This window comes from Anthonomus grandis, chromosome 2 (assembly GCF_022605725.1).
Source record: "Anthonomus grandis grandis chromosome 2, icAntGran1.3, whole genome shotgun sequence".
In the NCBI taxonomy this organism is placed as follows: Eukaryota; Metazoa; Arthropoda; class Insecta; order Coleoptera; family Curculionidae; genus Anthonomus; species Anthonomus grandis.
The window spans coordinates 10,442,916-10,460,940 of record NC_065547.1 but is presented as its reverse complement, the minus strand read 5'-3'; the positions used below and the strand labels follow the sequence as shown (position 1 = coordinate 10,460,940).

General features: G+C 29.6%; 1 protein-coding gene across 2 annotated transcripts in view; it reads right to left on the bottom strand.

Moving 5' to 3' along the window:
• LOC126750601 (LIM/homeobox protein Lhx5) overlaps positions 1-18,025 on the bottom strand; it is a 146,578-nt gene that overhangs the window by 31,323 nt on the left and 97,230 nt on the right. For both annotated transcript variants that reach the window (XM_050460247.1, XM_050460248.1), the window contains exons 4-5: positions 12,514-12,674; positions 9,261-9,512 (exon numbers count right to left, since the gene is read on the bottom strand). In XM_050460247.1, coding sequence (XP_050316204.1) covers positions 9,261-9,512; positions 12,514-12,674 — 413 coding nt within the window. The remainder of the gene's footprint in view (positions 1-9,260; positions 9,513-12,513; positions 12,675-18,025) is intronic.

Genomic DNA, 18,025 nt, shown 5'->3' with positions numbered 1-18,025 from the left:
ATGTATCTTAGTAGATGTTAAAATTATTTTCTTAAAAACAACGTCCATATTTTTTTAAATACACTTTGCAACCCATTGAATCGATCACTTGATTCTGCAAAGGTGTGTGTATATGAAAATTCGACCTCCCCAATTTAGGTGCCCACAGGTTCGTAATTTGGGGAGATGCATTTTTTTCACATAATAGGATCACTACCCTAATTTAATTAAATTTGAGTGTTTTTGTACATATATCATCTGTCCTGGTGTAAAATAATATCACTATGAGATTTTTTCAATTGTGAACATATCATGCAATTTTTTTACTATTTTCAAAAAAACCCTCCCCATATTAGGCCACTTTCCTCTATATATTTTTTTAATTTTCATAGTGCTTCACAGAAAAAATGAAAGTTAACGGGGATTGAAGCTGCTTATTCGACCGCTGATTATCATTGAGATATTTTAAACACTATACAAATATTTTCTATTTCTTGAATTTCCTGGCAATTCAAATGAATTATTTAATGAAAAAATAGTCTATTAAATATATTGTCGTGGTCAAATATTTCGAAGTATTTACCTCTCAAAGAATCTAATTTATCTCCGTTACAAGTTCCATTATTTCTAGGTGATAATTTAAATTTATTTAAAAAAAAACCACAAAATTTATACCATCGCATTCGTCAAAATCCTAAAAAGAAAAACACAATAAATTCCACACGCCTGAAAATGAGAAAAGTGAAATAAATCATCGTGTCCGCTCCTCCCCCGCATCTGGTATCCGAAATATTTCAGAAATGATAATTTTTAAGGGTAATTAAGTAAACCCCCCTATAATTAAAATGGCGGCCTTCGAGCGTTCCTTTTGGTACGGTATAATAAATCTGTTTTCTCAGTTCTATGACAGGGATTTCAAACCGGTATAATAATTATAATTTATTTGTAGTGTATTTGATAAAGACGAAAAGGTTTTGCCTTTGACACTTCTCTCGTATGTATAGGGAGGGAAAAATTTGACAACTTAATGACATACTAAGAGCATAAGGGAGGTATTGGAATTATTTATTATTTGCTTTGTAAATATATTATTATTAAGACATTTTTGACTGAATTGAAGGAAACTACTACTATCTGTACAGCATGAACAAGGGTACTTACTAAACCTATTATCCTAAACTCTATTTCTCATTCAAACACATTTTTCTTTATAAATTGACTTCATTAACTCACACTAAATCCCTATCTACAAATCAGCCCTAAACGGGCCCAATACAAAGTCAATCTCATTTCCCTAAATTAACTTTTTTTCCGGTAATTCTTTTCCCGATTACCCCTTGGGGGGTGGTGGGGTGGTATAAAACACAAATAACCAGAACTAGACGACATAAGGTTGATCCGCCCCCGGGGGTTTTAGAACATATACAGGGGGTTAACGGTTAACAAAGGACCTTTTGTATAATATAACTGTAGCAAGTGGGCAGCTATATTTCATCGATGAAACGAAATGTTACGTTTGGATGGGGGGTGAAAAATTAGGTTTGGGGTTGCTTTTGAAAAATTTTAATAAATGGCATAATTTATATTAAATATTTAATAGTTTTAAAGTTTTTTTTCTTGTTATTTTTTTATAAAGGTGAACCTTATAAAGATTTTAAAATATAATGTGTTTAAAGTTCAAAATTAAAAAAATCAAATTTAGAAGTACTGTACGTATTTTTCGATTTAAAAAGTTAAAAACAAAGTTAAAAAAAAAGATTTTTAATAAAAAAAATACAGTGCTACAGTTGTACAAAAATAGCTCTATTTTCTTAGAATAATTCCTGGCAGTTGAGCTTTTTTTAAAATAATAAAAATCCACCAGGTAGTTTTTAAATTATACCCATTCATTTAGAAAAAAAAAATCATTTATATATTTGCCAAAAAAATTACTTCAATTACCTGGAAGGTATAAAAAAATACTTAACCTACTTGCAATAAAGATACAATGATTTTATTTATTTTGAAAGCTCTTAAGCTATTTCAATTAACTACAAAATCCGATCTTAAATAGTTGACCCTATTTAAATTTAAAAGCTTTTAAAATTTTTTAAAAAATGTTCCTAAAAGATTAAAAAAAAACTTTAAATTACTAAGAAAAAAAAGTTTCTACCTGGACTTACATGAAAATTGATTTATTACTTAACATTACGTAGTTTTTGAGAAAAAGAGTTGAAAAGTCTTCACTGGTTAAGAGACCCTTTAAAGACTAATATATTAAAAACCTATTCAATTAATTCCATTTAATGTAAATTCTAGGAAGTTGAACAACAATTTTTTTAAATATAATAAACAAAATTAAAGTTTTTGATAAATCTTCTTAAAAAATAAAAAAAAAATACGTTAACTGTCTCGAAGAGACTATATTTGTTTTAAAAGTAATAACATTGCCTTAAAAATAAGACTTTAAGTGGTTGGCATTATAAAAACTCCAGGTAGCTAAGCCTTAAAAATTTTACAGAAATCTACTTTTTTGAAAAATCACCTTAGAAAGTTGAAAAAAATTACTTTAACTACCTATAAAATATGACTTTAACTGTTCAGCACTAAAATAAGTTCTAGGTAGTTGAAGTTCTATTTATATCTTCAAAAATGTACTTTTTCAAAAAATCGTCTAAAAAAAATCGTTTAAAAAAAATCTCATACAATTTTTAAGAAAGAGTCAAAGTGAATCCACTACCTGAAAGCAACAAAAAGAAATTAATTGAACTGCCTGGAATTAACAGAAAATTACTATATTCACTTTGATAGCCTAAGACTCCGTTCCCCTGTCAAGAATATAGGACTTTAACTGCTTGATATTAAAAAAAAAATCAGGCAGTTAAAGCTCTATATAAAATAAAAATATACCCTTTATTGTAAAATATTCTTTTTTGAAAAGACTTCAACTATGGAGGCAAAAAAGATAAGTGCCGGGTATTAACAGAAAATAGGTATATTTATCGCGAAAGCTTGAAAATCACTTTTACGGTCAAGTAAATATTACTTTAACTGCTTGAAATTAAAAAAAAAATTAGACAGTTGGAACCCTATAAAATAAAAATATTTTGCATAAAAATCCCTTTCACTGTAAAAAAATATTATTTTAACAACTTAACGGGAGAAAATATTCCAGGCATTTAAGCATTATATAAAATAATAATATTTACTTTTATAAATAATATCTTATAATTTTGAGAGAAAACTATTTTGACTGTCTGCAAGGAACAAAAGAAATTAATATAACTGCCTGAAATTAAATGACAATATTTATTTTGATAGCTTGAACAAAAGAACATGAAAAAAAAATTCTAAATACAAAGAAAAACCATTAAAAGAAAATTGGAGTTGATCTAAAACTAAAAAATTGGAAACTTTGTTGTCTGTTCAAAAATTTTAAAAAAAATTGAAAATTACTCTATTTGCTATGAAAATAATAAAATTACGTCAATTACTTACAAAATTGGACATTGACTGTTTTTCATTACAATAATTGCCTCAACTTTATAGAAAATATTACTTAAACTGCTTCGCATTGAAACAAGTTCTATGCATCTAAACCTAATTATATTTTCGAAAATATAATTTTTTGATAAATCGTCTTAGAGTATTGAAATAAATTACTTCAAATGCCTGGAAGAAGCAAATAAATTTTAACTGCCTAGAATTAAGTTAAGAATACTAAATGAATAAATTTTAACTGCCTAGAATTAACCTAACTAAAGTTTTAAAGTTATTTTAACTACCTAGAAAATATAACGTCAACTGCTTGGCATGAAAACAAAATCTAAACAGTTTAGATTTTCAAATATCAACTTTTTCTAAAAATCGTCATAAAAATTTGGAAACAAATAACTTTAAATGCCTTGAAAAAAGAAGCAAAATTATTTTAACTGCTTGAAATTAATTAAAAATGTATTTAAAAAGCCCTAAAATTGCTTCAACTGCCTAGAAAATATAAGTTTAATTGCTTGGCAATAAAACAAATTCTAGGCATTTAAAGTTCTATTTAATGAAGGTTCTCGAAAAATCGCCTTAAATATTGAAAAACAATTTACATTAACTCCTAAGGAATAATATAAATTATTTTACCCGCCTGGAATTAAGTGACTATAATGGAGTTTAGTTCGCCTCCACGAGGTGCACCCTGGGTAACACTAAATGAATTAATACAAGATGCGTTAGACAATCTTCAAATCTATTGGCAAGAGAATCACAGGCGCAATAATAGATGACACCACAAAAATGAGAATGCTACCACAAAATATACAATGTATTCAAAATTTCAATTCGCTTCTTGTTTTCAACAAGAGTGCTGCATGGACCTTCTACAGTTTAAACTTTCCATATATCCATAAGAGGCTCACACACCTAATAACGAGAGATTCGATTATTTTTTTATGCAACTTTTCCTAACAGATGGATTAGACTAAGAGGACTGATTGAGTGGCCACTAAGATCACCGGATATAACCTCATTAGATTTTTTTATGGGGATAATTGTAGTTTATGTGAATAGACCAAATAATGTTGATCATTTAAAGCAAATAATTTGACAAGAAATTATACTAGTAATGTAATGTAATAGAAAAGTAATTGAAAATATGTAATCGGAAGTTATTTACTGATTTCAAAAATGCATTGAAGTAAATTAACAACAAATTGAATATCAGTTGCAATAAATACTGTATAAGTGTTTGTTTCTTAATGCCGTATGTTTCATTAGTTCTTTCAAATTCCTTTGAAAAACCCCTATCTTCAGAAATATGGTATGCTATACAAAAAGCGTTTCGGTGAAATGTCATGATAAACGGGGTGTTTCATTAAAAAAAATTAATGTTGACGCCATAGTTTCTAGTTGAGGGATCCTGTATAGAAAAATTTGATTTGGAAAAACGCGCAAGTGACAATGCTAATCGACGTGTCCGAAAAAGAAAAAAAAGAAAAATACTTTTGAATTTTAAATGAATTTGTTTCTCTCATCGTGGATGATTACTGTATACTTACCTATGATAAATAAATAAGTCTTAGGATAACTTTTACTACTCAAAAATATAATTTTAACTGCAGTTAACAGAGAAAAACCTGTAGCCTTATGGGTTGGATCGGAATTCATATAAATCCGTATTATTCATTAAAAAAATGTGAGGTAATTAAAAATAAGTCACGTAATGAGCAATGGCTTATATAGAAAGAAAAACAGTCACGATTGTTTTATAATTTCTTTCATAATTTACATGGTTTCATGTTATACTCCAACAAGGCTACTACAGTCATTAAAGTTGATTTAATATTAAATAAAATGCCCAGTTCATCCCTATCAAACTGTTCAAATTTACGATCCCCGATTATATGGCAAATTATGATCGTATATGACATGTGGCTGCGGAAAATGGAAAAATTAGGGTAACTATCCGAGAAACTATTATGTACACTTGTCGGGGGTGCTTTATTATAAAAAGGGGTGGTGTATGCTCCAGAGAGTGAAAGATTAATGTTTATATATATAAGTGGTGGTAAGAATTTATAGGATTTTGACCAAATAGTTTTTTATATATGCTGCTACTTTTTATTTTCTTAAGATTATTCATATATCCACCCTTCCCGTCGTAAATATGTTTCTACTTTCGACCGATCAAACACCAATAAATAAGTAAATACGACCCCGTCAAGTGCAAAAATTAATGGCCCTAGAATTAGCACGCTAGAATTGGTTATTGTACTGCATCTGATTGGGGTAATTTTCAAGGGTGCAACTGAAGAAAAATAACATTTGGTTAACTTTTGGGGTAAAGCAGACGGCACGGAGGGTTGATTTTATGTGGTTTTTGGTAAATTAGTTTGTTAAGGGATGTTTTTCGGGTGCATAGAAGCAAGTCATGTTAGAAGAATATAGAAACGTTTATCAATATTCCAGTAGTTTCCATTATTTAGAAAAAAATGTAATACGGAGGTTTTTTGAAATAGTTGCAGAGTTGAGTTATTTATTTTACTATAAATATACTAAAAATGACCATTATACCAATAAAAGAGATACTAAAGTATTTAAAAATTTTTAAAAATAAGAATGTTAATAAACACATTTTTTTATATTCTTGGACGATGTCAATATTTGTGAGAAATCTGAAAGAGCTGCTCAACCTGAAATGTTACGAATTCATGAATCCATTTTAAAAATGATCCAAAATAACCCAACAATGAGTACCAGAGCCATACCAGCTCAATTTGAAGCTTATCATAGTAAAGTGTGAAAGACAATACCACAAGAATAGTATGATCCTTATAATTATCAACAAGTATAAGCGTTACAACCTGAAGATCATCCTAGAAAAGTTGTATTTTGCCAGTGGCTTTTAGAACAGTTCGACGAAATGAATTTTGTGTACAGACGAGGCCACATTTACACGGGATGGAGTGCAAAATTTCCACAACAATCATGTTTGGGTAGTAGAAAATCCACATGCTGTACAAACATCTAATTTTCAACATAGATTTTTATTAAATGTTACTTTTTTCTACCTCGACTGACCAGTGAAATTTATTTAGATTTTCTTCGATGCAATCTGCCATAATTAATAGAAGATGTTCTTCTAAATATGAGACAGAATATGTGGTTTCTACATCATGGAGAATTTTTTGGCCCCCATGCTCTCCAGGTTTAATGCTTAGCAATTTTTTTCAGTAGGGCTATTTGACAGAGTTCGTGTATCATTATAGAGGAGTAAATACTTCAAAAAACTTCATGAGCGCATTGAGTCGTGGATTCTCCAAGCAAAATTGTGTGTTAACCGAACAAATAGAGACAATTTTAACTGAAAATAAACAAATAAATATATATTTCCAGGCAGTTTTCAAGCACTTGAATTTATCCTGGATTAAAATAAAAAATATGGTTATTAGATTTATTAGTTGAGTCTTTAAAAATGTTTAGACGCGATAGAGTTGAAATATATTTTCTTTTTTAACTGCCTGAACATAATAAAAAATATATTTCTTGGTATATGAAATATATAAATTTTTTTATCGGTCAAAATTATGAGTTTTAATTTTTACTGCGTAATTATTGAAGAAATAATATTTTTAACTCTATAATTACTAAGCAGTTAAAAGAGGAAAGAGACTTTCATTTTTTAGCAATTGACAACGAAAATTTATCAATTTTTAGGCAATTAAATTGTTCTTGATTTCTTCCAGAAAATATATTTTTTAAAAAAATAGATTGTTGGAAAATGTTTTTGTTTCCTAAATAAACGACTGCACTTTTTCAATTTTAAATGTTACAATTTATTTATTCCTTAGCAGTTGATAAATGAAAAAAGTAAGATTTCTTAGGTACTTTTTAATTAATTTTATGAACAATTTTATTTTCATTTTTTATTTTTTTTTAAGGCAATTGAAATGAGATAAAAATGTTTTTTTTTTTTTTTAATATTTGATACGAAGGAAGATGGTGTTATATTTTTCCTATTTATGAGCAAATGAATTTTTTTTTTAGACACTAGACAGTTGAAATATATTTTCTTTTTCAACTGCATAAAAATAAATAAAAACATTTTTAGGCAGTTGAAAAAAGCAACAAATTTTGTTACTTGATCAAAATGTTATTTATTTTGAATTTTCGAAAAAAATAATTTTTTACAATGTAAATAGGATCTTAACTGCCTAGAATTTCTTTTAATGGCAAAGAAGGTCAAACCATAATATATTATAGACATTTTAAGTAATTTTAAACCTTTTTAAATATAGTCATTTACAGTATATTCCAGGTAGTTTAATTTTTTTCTTCTACGCTTTTGGAGTAATTTATTACAATTTTCTAAGACGATTTTTCGATACAGTTGATATTGGAAAATCTAAATGGGACTGCAAGTGCCTAAAATCTGTTTTAATGCTAAGCAGTTAAAATATATTTTCTTATGTTTTTCAGATATTTTAAAATATTTTTTTTTTAATTTTTAAAGACGATTTTAAAAAAAGTAGATTTTTGAAAATCTAAACAGAACTTTAATTGCCTAAAATTTATTTTAATAAGTATGTCACTACCTAGAATTTCTTTAAATACAAAGCAGTAGATGTTTTATTTTCTAGATAGTTAAAGTGATTTTAAGGCAATTATAGCCATTTTCGGTTTATTCCAGGCATTTGAAAACGCTTTGGCACCGCTATTCAGGTGGTTTTATTAACCAACGTTTTAGGCAATTAATTTAAACTGTCACATGTTTTAATTTCTGCGCAGTTAAATATATTTTTCTTAATTTTTAAGAGAAATATTTTTAACTGGTCCTATTTTTCAATTTTACCTTAATTGCCTAAAATTTGTTTTAATAAGTATGTCACTACATAGAATTTCTTTAAATACAAAGTAGTAGATGTTTTCTTTTCTAGACAGCTAAAGTGATTTTGAGGTAATTATAGCCATTTTTGGTTAATTCCAGGCAGTTGCAAACGTTTTTGACACCACTATTCAGGTGGTTTATTAAACAACGTTTTAGGCAATTAATTTACACTGTCACATGTTTTAATTTCTGCGCAGTTAAATATATTTTTCTTAATTTCTAAGAGATATATTTTTTAACTGGTACTATTTTTTAGCGATAGATAAAGAAAACTAGACCTAAACAGTAAAATATTATTTTAGGTAGATAAAAAGGAAAAAATTTATATTTACTTCTTATTTTTTAAGCAGTTTAAAAAATCGTTAATTTCTTTCTGCACTTCCTTCAGTTAAAGAATTATTAAACAATTTCCAGGGAATTGATTAAGAAAAGCTAATTTCTGGACAAATGAAAGATAATTTTTACTAATTTTGAATTTTTGGCAGTTGTAACAAAAATATTGAAAAAAAATTGTCTTTAATATACGGGCAGTTAAAAGAGTCGATTTTCCTGTTTATAAGCAGTTGAAATAGACATTTCTTTCTGCAGTTGAAAACTTGAAAAAGTAAAGTGAAGGGAAAACCGGTAGAGCCAACAAAAACTGATAAATCATAAACCAAATTATCACGTTTCATCATAAAATAAAACAAAAATAATCCAATAAAGTATGTTACATTGAGTAATTAACCTAAGAAAATAAATTCTCCAAGATTAAAATGGATTCGGTGTTTTGTACTTCATGGCTAATTAAACTGATTACACTTGGGAAGAAATTACTTTTGTAGATTATCTATAACACAGGAAACTGCCGCAATATTTCATATTTTTTCTCTGCCATCTTTCTTTCTCATTTCAATTCATATAATAAAGAAAAATAGTGAATCCTTACTTGTATAACCCTCATAGGTAATCCAGTCTCCTTGGCGAGTTGCTCCCGGATATGCCGGGTGGGTTTCGGCGTTTGCGAAAAAGCCGTCTTCAGGATTTCGAGTTGTTTCGCTTTTATCGTCGTGCGGGGACCACGACGTTTCGACCCCGCGCTGCTATCATCAGGACTTTTGTTTTCGGTTTGGGAGTCGCGGGTTTCCGGGTCGCCGTCGAGTGAGTTTTGGTCTTCTGAGTCGTTTTCTACTTTTGGGTCCTAAAATGAGGTTAAAAAGACTCTCTAGTCAACATGATACTCGTCTTCAGCTACTTTTGTCTAAGTAATTAAATAGTGAAACTAAATTTTTGGTACGATCTTAAAATTCCCATCAAAACTACACATATTTTCCTAATTTTATTTAAATATTCGAGCAATTAAATCGCATTTTGCAAAAATATTTCACTATAGAAATTTCCCTTTTTATGTCGCTTTAAAGCCATAAGTAATTATAAGTAATTAACCCAAGAAACATAACATTAAAAGGAATTTCAGTATTACTTCATGGGTAGTTAGGCTAATTACCCTCGATGCAATCGTAATTGCCCACCATAACGGCACTATTATATTTTTTTGGTCATATTTCTTCCACCATTTAACTTATTTAGTTCACTTTTATATTTCTAAATTATCCCAAGAAAAGTAAATGTGGATTTCCTCCTAAATTAATTGAATATGAATCACATTTTTGTATTTTTTTTACCGAATCATTCCATGTACAAACTTTAGATACTTATGCATAACTTAATTGGAGTCGAACCACCAGTTATAATTTTACTTATGTGTATTTAAAGAAAACTAAATAATAGCGCCTACTGCATCACTTACTTAGATTTGAACGACATTTTCTGTTAACACTAGTCAAAGTCAACCCAAATTACGTAAACATCAACAAACGCATCATCTAATGAAAAGTAACAGAGCGAGACGGAGAAGAAGAAGACAAAGAGACTGAGATGCACTCATTCATTCGAATGTGTTGCAGGTGAAATTAATGCCTTCCTCTAATTGCTCGCATTAAACCAAAAATAAATAGAAGAAGAAAAAGGAGAGCGAGACCATTAATAAAACACCGCACGACTGACAGGTGCAATCCTTTAATTTAATAGCTGGTATACGTTCTGTCTAGAAGGATTCTTAGACCGTTTTGAGTTTGAGAATCCTGTCCTGTATAAACTTGACAGATTTTGCTGCAACCAACCACATATACCAAATTTGTAGTTGTTTTAAAAAAATAGTCATTTTAAAAAAATATGGCAGTCACTGTTCAGTAAAACTATGACAAAATGGCAATTTTAATTTTTTTTTGAAAACACTTAAATGTTTAAACTGCGAAGAAGCCTTAACTTTACAAATTTGTCAGGGAATATCAAAATTTAGGGAAATCAACGAATTTATCAGTGACAAAACGTCAATTTTGAAAACCAATAAAAAAATTTCAAAATTTCAATAATTTTTAATTAATCACCCTCGAACTTCAAAAATTAATGATCAAACATCAATTTCGAAAATTAATTAGAAAATTTTGAAATTCCAAGAATTTTTAATCAACGAGGCCCAAATTTCCAAAATCTTTCAGGAAATCTAAACATTTGAGAAAAATAATGGATTTATCAGTGATAAAACGTCAATTTGAAAAATTAGTCAAAAAAATTTTAGAGTTCTAAGAAATTTTAATCAACGATGCCCGAATTTAGATCTTTCAGAAAATTTAAACATTTAAGAAAATAAATAAATTAAAATTTTAAATTAAAATGTTAATAAATTAAACAGAAATTTAAACATTTACTAAATTTAAGAAATTTAAGAATTTTTAAGCTACGAAGCCTTAATTTCACAAATTTTGTCAGGAAATCTAAAAATTTAAAGAAACCAATACATTTATGTATAAATGAGCAAAAGAAAGGCGAAACTAACTCACTTCCTCTAATTAAGAGACTTAGTTAGACGAATACTATGTTCTTTTGAACCTTTGTAATGAAGAATTGAGTAAATTAAATAAATAAATAGTTGGAATGTAAAAGTATTAATGTTTCTGTAGTTAATCTAACACAGAACATAGATCATGATTAAGAATTGAAGATGAAAATGTCACTGCAGACTAAAACTACGACCTTCTAATTACACTTGATCCCTGTCATCTCCTGATCTACCGAAGGTAAAATCTACATAAATATTCTTGGAATAGTGACCCATTCATTTGCCAAGTTGAGGTTGCAGATTGTGTTTTTCTTAAGTGTTCCAATTTAGCATTTAGATAATAATCAACTTAGAATCTACTTCATTAATTAAACTTCTTTATCAACTCAGAATCTAATAAAAATATGCAACTTTAAACAATTAATCTGATAGCAATGATCAAAGTTGGGTAAACTGGAAAAAATTCCCACTGGATTAGGAAATGAACGCACGAGAGAGAGACTTTAAGAAGAAAGAAAAGTTCCCAGCAAAAAAACATTAAAAGTTTGAAAATTTGTTAAAAAACGTAATACTTAAAGCATTTTTCAATCATTCAATGGCTCAACTTTGGAAAACTCTCAGGAAATTTTAGTAAATAATTATGAGACAGAGTCCAAGTAGAAATAATGAATATTACGGAGGGTTGTTGGGTGGGGTCAGAAATAAAACAGAAACCTGTTTACTTAAATGTCGACGTTTGGACCTAAATTAAGTCATCCTCAGGACACTGGTTGGTTCTACATTAAAAAAGAAAACACTTGTGATTTCTGTAATTCGCAAGTTGTCTGCTGATGTTCGCCCATTTCTTCAAGTATTCATAGGTTTGTATTCCATGATTAGTGTTTTCGTTTACAATGTAGAACCAACCAGTGTCCTGAGGATGACTTAATATAAGTCGAAACGTCGACATTTAAGTAAACAGGTTTCTGTTTTATTTCTGACCTCATCCAACAACCCTCCGCAATATTGAAGATATTGGGTCACAAACACGCTTAACTAAGTTTGGAAGCTAAACAGGTCTAGTAACCCAGGATATTTGGGCATCATTTTTGACATCCATTTAAAATGGAATTATTACATGTCGAAGTTAACTAAGAAACTACGATCACTATTACACATATTTAAGTTTCGGAGAACAATTTGGTATTAAGAAGAGTGAAACTTGAAATGGCTCTAGAGATCTACTAGATCTACAGATTTTCTTAAATATCTTTTAATTTTTTCCTGCATTGTAAATCTACATGATCCTTACTTTACTCACTTGTATCGAATTACTAATATCAGAGTGAGGTAAGGAGTTGTTGTTTGTTTCACCAGGGGCTGGCGGTAAGGAACCATGGAGGGAGTGATGTTTTAACACAGATGACGTTGTACTACTCTCGTCGTCCTCCTCGTCTTCCGAGGCGGATCCTAGAAGCGAATCTGAAAAAAAAAATCGATTAAATCTACTAGCTAATATAAAGTCAAGGAAAGTGGTAAGAGACTTAGATGCCTTATATTATGCTTTATATTTCATTAATTTACTATAAATAGTTTCTGAGTAATATAACAATACTTTTTTATTTTTTTATATTTTCTTTTCGTACTATTCTAAGACAAAAGTAATGCGTCAACTAAATTATGCCGATAGTGCGCTATAAATAAAATCGCATATCAACAGTATCTATCAAATATTGTTGATTGTAAACAGGCGTGAGTTTTGTGAAATAATAACGCAAGTAGAAGAAATTGCCGGATTATTTGTACAGAAAGGGTGTTTGAAACGGTAAAAAACTAGTGCAATTGACTGAACTCGGAAAAAGTGCAGTATATGAGACAATTAAGGGGACAAAAATTGGTACTAAGAGAGGGCAGAAACTGGTAATAAGAACAGTTTCGGAAAAACAGCGGAAAAAATTTAAACGCTTTAGTGAATTTAGGACGACAAAATCTGAACCTAGGGTTTCGAAAACTGGCCAGCATATTTAAAAATCAATAAAGAATTAATTTGTATCTAGAAACTTTCCCCATAGCACTGATAAGACAAGGCTACATATCAAGAAAACCAAAAATGAAAAAAGGAAATACAAAGTATCTCAAAACTCGAGTAAAGAAACTATAATAGCGTTTAAATCACCAAATTTCTTACTAAAATAATGGTTTGGCGAATACCGGCATTACAAAGGTAGTTAAAATATATAGGACTACAAGAATATACCTAATCTACAAGACTAAGCACACGAACTTAATAAATAAACCTGGATTGCTAATGCATGTGGCCTCCATACCCAAAAATGACCACTGCCTAATTGCCGCCATTTTTACAGTGTTTGTGTCCTTTTGATGTTGGTCACTCTGAACATTTGCAGTGTTGCCAACAAAAATATATTAAATAACGGTAATAATTTGACGACGCTGCCGTTTGACGTGTGAGTATAGCGGATTGTCCAGTTTTTGGCGATTTATAAATGATACGCTTGGGTATTTGGTATATCAGGCGATATAGTTTCCTCATTATTTAATTCATAGATAATGTATCAGCATCCTTATTTAAACGTATTTGATTCGCTGTTTCTCAAAACCGAATTATTGTAAATTATCTGTCTGTGTTGTTTATGATAGAATAATATGGAGAGTTGTTTATTTCTACTATATAAATCCTTGCTAATTACAAACCCTCACCCTATAATAGATAGTTGTAACTATTAATGTGGAAACTCTGTTTATAGAAGTAAAGTAGAAAAGTAAAAATAGAAAGAAAATAAAAGTGTTCTTAACTAAATTTGTTAAGTAAACACAAGCAAAAATTTTAATGAAGATCATCATTTTCAGGGTATTACGATTTATAAGATTCAAATTTATCAGAATAATAAAACAAATTTTTAAAGTGCATCCCAAGTTAATTGAAACTTTGTCTCATTTTAGATGAGGATTACTTTCTTTCATAAATTTTAACGAAATTCTTAAAGAAAATTACTATCTATTTCTATACTACTATCTATTCTTAACTAAATGTAACTTTTTATTATTTTCTTTTAAACATAACCTCTCAAAAACTTTAATTGTTTTACTTCCCTACAATTGGCACACCTGAAATTTGTCAGAGTGGCCAACATCGAAAGGACACAATCACAAAAAATGGCGGCCCTCTAGTAGTGGTCATTTACTTTTTATTGAATTGGTAGTCCAGGTATATTTATTAAGTTCGTGACTAAGCAATATAGTTAGAAAGTAAAATAGTAAAAAATTGAAAATACCTATCGCATTTAAGGAATAAAACAAACACTTATTATCTGACAAATAGAATGACAATTACAGGTAAAGAGGTGGCTATATCCCAATATTTATTCTGTTACATCATTAGGTTTTTAATTTCTTTAACAGTTATGTTAAAAAAAATCAATATTCTTATTTCTAAAGAGCTCATTACAGTTCTCTAAAGGACTCTCCTTAAATGTCCAAATGCTAAACATTCTATCACGCCTTTATCTAAGACAAGCTTTAGGTACATAAAAGTTAATAAAAGTTATAAGTGAGTAATTTTGTTATTTAAGATTATTTAATAAATAATAAATCAATATCACAGAGTGTTTTTTTTCTTGTATCATAGAGTTTTGAGAATTTGTACGAGTCTAAAACACTTTGATAAGAAAGCCGGTAATAATAAGAGTTGTTTTCTTTCATGTACAGGGATCTGAGAAATTTCTTTTGAATGCGCTTAATTTGTTAACTGTGACATTGTGCACTAGATATTGACGCATATTTTACATAAGACTTTACACGAGTATTGCTTAAAGTTTCTGGAGTTGCATATAATAAAACCCAATTTTTGCTGCCAAAGTTTTGCCAGCCATAAAGTCATAGTGTGAGTTAAATTTTAAGTTACTTTGCATATAAACACCCAGATCTTTAATTTCTTGTTTTTTTTTTGGGTAAGACTAAACCATTGATAAAATAGTTGAATCTTACTGGATGATGTTTTCTGGTATATGTAACTGTAACACGTTTGTCAGTATTTAAGCGCATATTATATTTTCGGGAGGAAAATTTCAACAAGGGTACAAGAACATCTAGGTCTGGTGAACAAGTTTAAAGCCACCGATACTGTCGAGACCAAGTTAGCGTTTGCCAATCATTTATTGTCAACAGGTCATAGTTTTTCCTACCCCAATAATGTGGCAGTGGTTCATGACTGCCAGAAGGGCAAAAAGCTGGATCTTCTAGAGAAGCTAGAGATTACAAGAGCGAAGAGGAGTCCAGTTTTGACTTGCGTTAACGACGTGTTCAATTTTGAGCCGAGACTCATTTTTAATAACATTTTGTATTCCCTTTTTTTCTTTTCAAGCTATCGCATGAATTATGTGGCCTAGTCAACGCAGCAAACGGTAACAGTCTTGCTGTAAGATTGTAGGTTCAAATCTCGATAGTTCCTTTTTACTTTTTTATTATTTTCTTGTATTCAAGTTCTATGTTATTGTTTTTTTATATATTTGTGACATCAGTTTTTTAAACATTTTACCATTCAGTGTGTGTATATTTGACGTAGTCAGGCGTGTTTTTAACCTTCTCAAGGTATACTTTTTCATTTTACTTTAAGGTCTTTTTGTAATTTTACTTGGTTTTGTTTACATTGTTTTTTAGGTCTGATGATGCTCTTAGGAGCGAAACACGTGTCACTACTCTAACATATAAAAGAATTTGTTGAGACCGAGACTTTGTGTTGTTTTCCTTTGATTTATTTATTCTGAGAGGACCAGTCCGCAATAGAGTTTAAATCCTCTTGGAGCTACAAAGAATCAGCCAAAATAATGGTGGTATTCATGAGATTCCTTGACTGATTCATCAACTATTTTTAGCATTTCAAGGCATCAGTTTCTTCCAGGAAATTGCCTCGAGGAAGCTTGAACTGACTGGAATAGTCACTTGAGTTCTAAGCAGTTAAAGCAACTTTTCTAGGCATTTGAGACAATTTTGGAGTATTTATAGTTATTTTATGATACTTCTAGGCAGTTGCCACTATTAGGAGTCATATTTCGACACTTCCAGGTAGTTGAAGGCATTAATTTCTTTCAGGCAATTGCTTCGAGGGAGTTTTAACTGCCTGAAATAGTCACTTGAGTTTAAAGCAACTTTTCCAGGCAACTTTGAGGTATTGAAAGTCATTTTTATACTTCTGGGCAGTTATTTTTCAACTTAAATCATTTCAATCGTATGCGAAGACTAAACCAGATGAGAATCTTAAGCAATTTACAAGCGAATTGATAAAAACCACAAATAAAAGGGGACCCACATTACTCCCTTGCGGAACCCCTAAAGTTGCAACATATGAATTTGAGTAAGATCTACCAATTTTTTACTTTGTATGTCTGATTAGAAAGATAAGAAATAAAAAATAAACATGTTTCCTTGGAGAAGCCCAAATCAATGCCCAAATACTTTTGCACAATCGGTATTTATTGTGTCAAGCTGTTTGATTGTTTATGGCTTGAAATGTCTGTGTAGTTAATTTGCAAAGATCGGAAACTGTGGATTTTTTAAGTGACAAATCCATGCTGTTCTTCGGTAATTTTGTTTTTTATTTTATTTATAATATCATTATACAGGATAATTTCAAACATTTTAGCCAAAGAGTTTAACATACTTATAGGCCTGTAATTTTTTATGTAACTTTCAGAATTATTTTTTTAAAAAAGGATAATGACTGCTGCCTCAAGCTTTTCAGGAAACATCTAGCTTTGGACAGACATATTAAAAATATGTGCAATTGGTCTCGCAAGAAATTCATTTTAAATGCTTTTCTTCTTAAAACGACTTATTCCTTATATCATTTTCGGTGGCGTTTTCAGCAGGATAATGCAAGATCTTCTGCCTATACTCAAGCTTGGATGCAAGAACACCAACTGATAACAACTCTATGGCCAGAAGCTTCACCAAATCTAAGTCCCATTGAAAACCTATGGGGATGATTGAAGATGGATGAATGGTTTGATTCGTTCGCAGTTTTACATGCCTGAACCACCATCAGCGACCAGTATGTCAGTTATTATTTAAATAAAGAAAATATATGTCCAGATAGAACCGTTTGTTTAATGGATGTTCAAAATTAGTCCAATTATTACCCAGTATGTCTAAGTATAAAGAATGAATATTCATTGGACAGCCAAAGGAGTACCGGTTTAGGATATCGGTTTGTATTCTTATTATTTTCCAATGTTAAAAATATGGATTTGTGTTTATAGTATATTGTCCATATCTCAATTTTAAAGCTTAAAAGCCATTAGTATATTATTAAAAAAATTAATAATTACCTTTTAGTTACTAGAAATCAAGATATTCAGTTGCCAATAAGAGACAAATTATTCTAGTACTTCCAGGCACTCAAGTGAGAAAAAAGTCAATAACTTGACCTTTAGTATGTGGATTTTAATATTTTTTTCGTAAAATGCTGGAAAACCCTTACATTATCTCAGATATCATTTATTGCAAAATTTTAACCTCAAAAACTCAACATATTTATTTATCAATAAGAGACAAATTATTTTATATCCTTGAGGCATTCCAATGAGAAAAATGTCAATATTTTAATTTTTAGTACGTGGATTTATATAATTTTCTTCAGAAATATTTAAAGTATCTTTATAGTCTCCAAAAATCAACAATTATAAAATTTAAACACAAAAACTTATGCTATATATTCGTTTAAATATTTTCCTTTTACAGGCATGAACCACCTTCAGCGAGCGGTATGACAGCCACCTAATTTCTGGTGTACCTGGACGTAAAGTTGTTTAGAA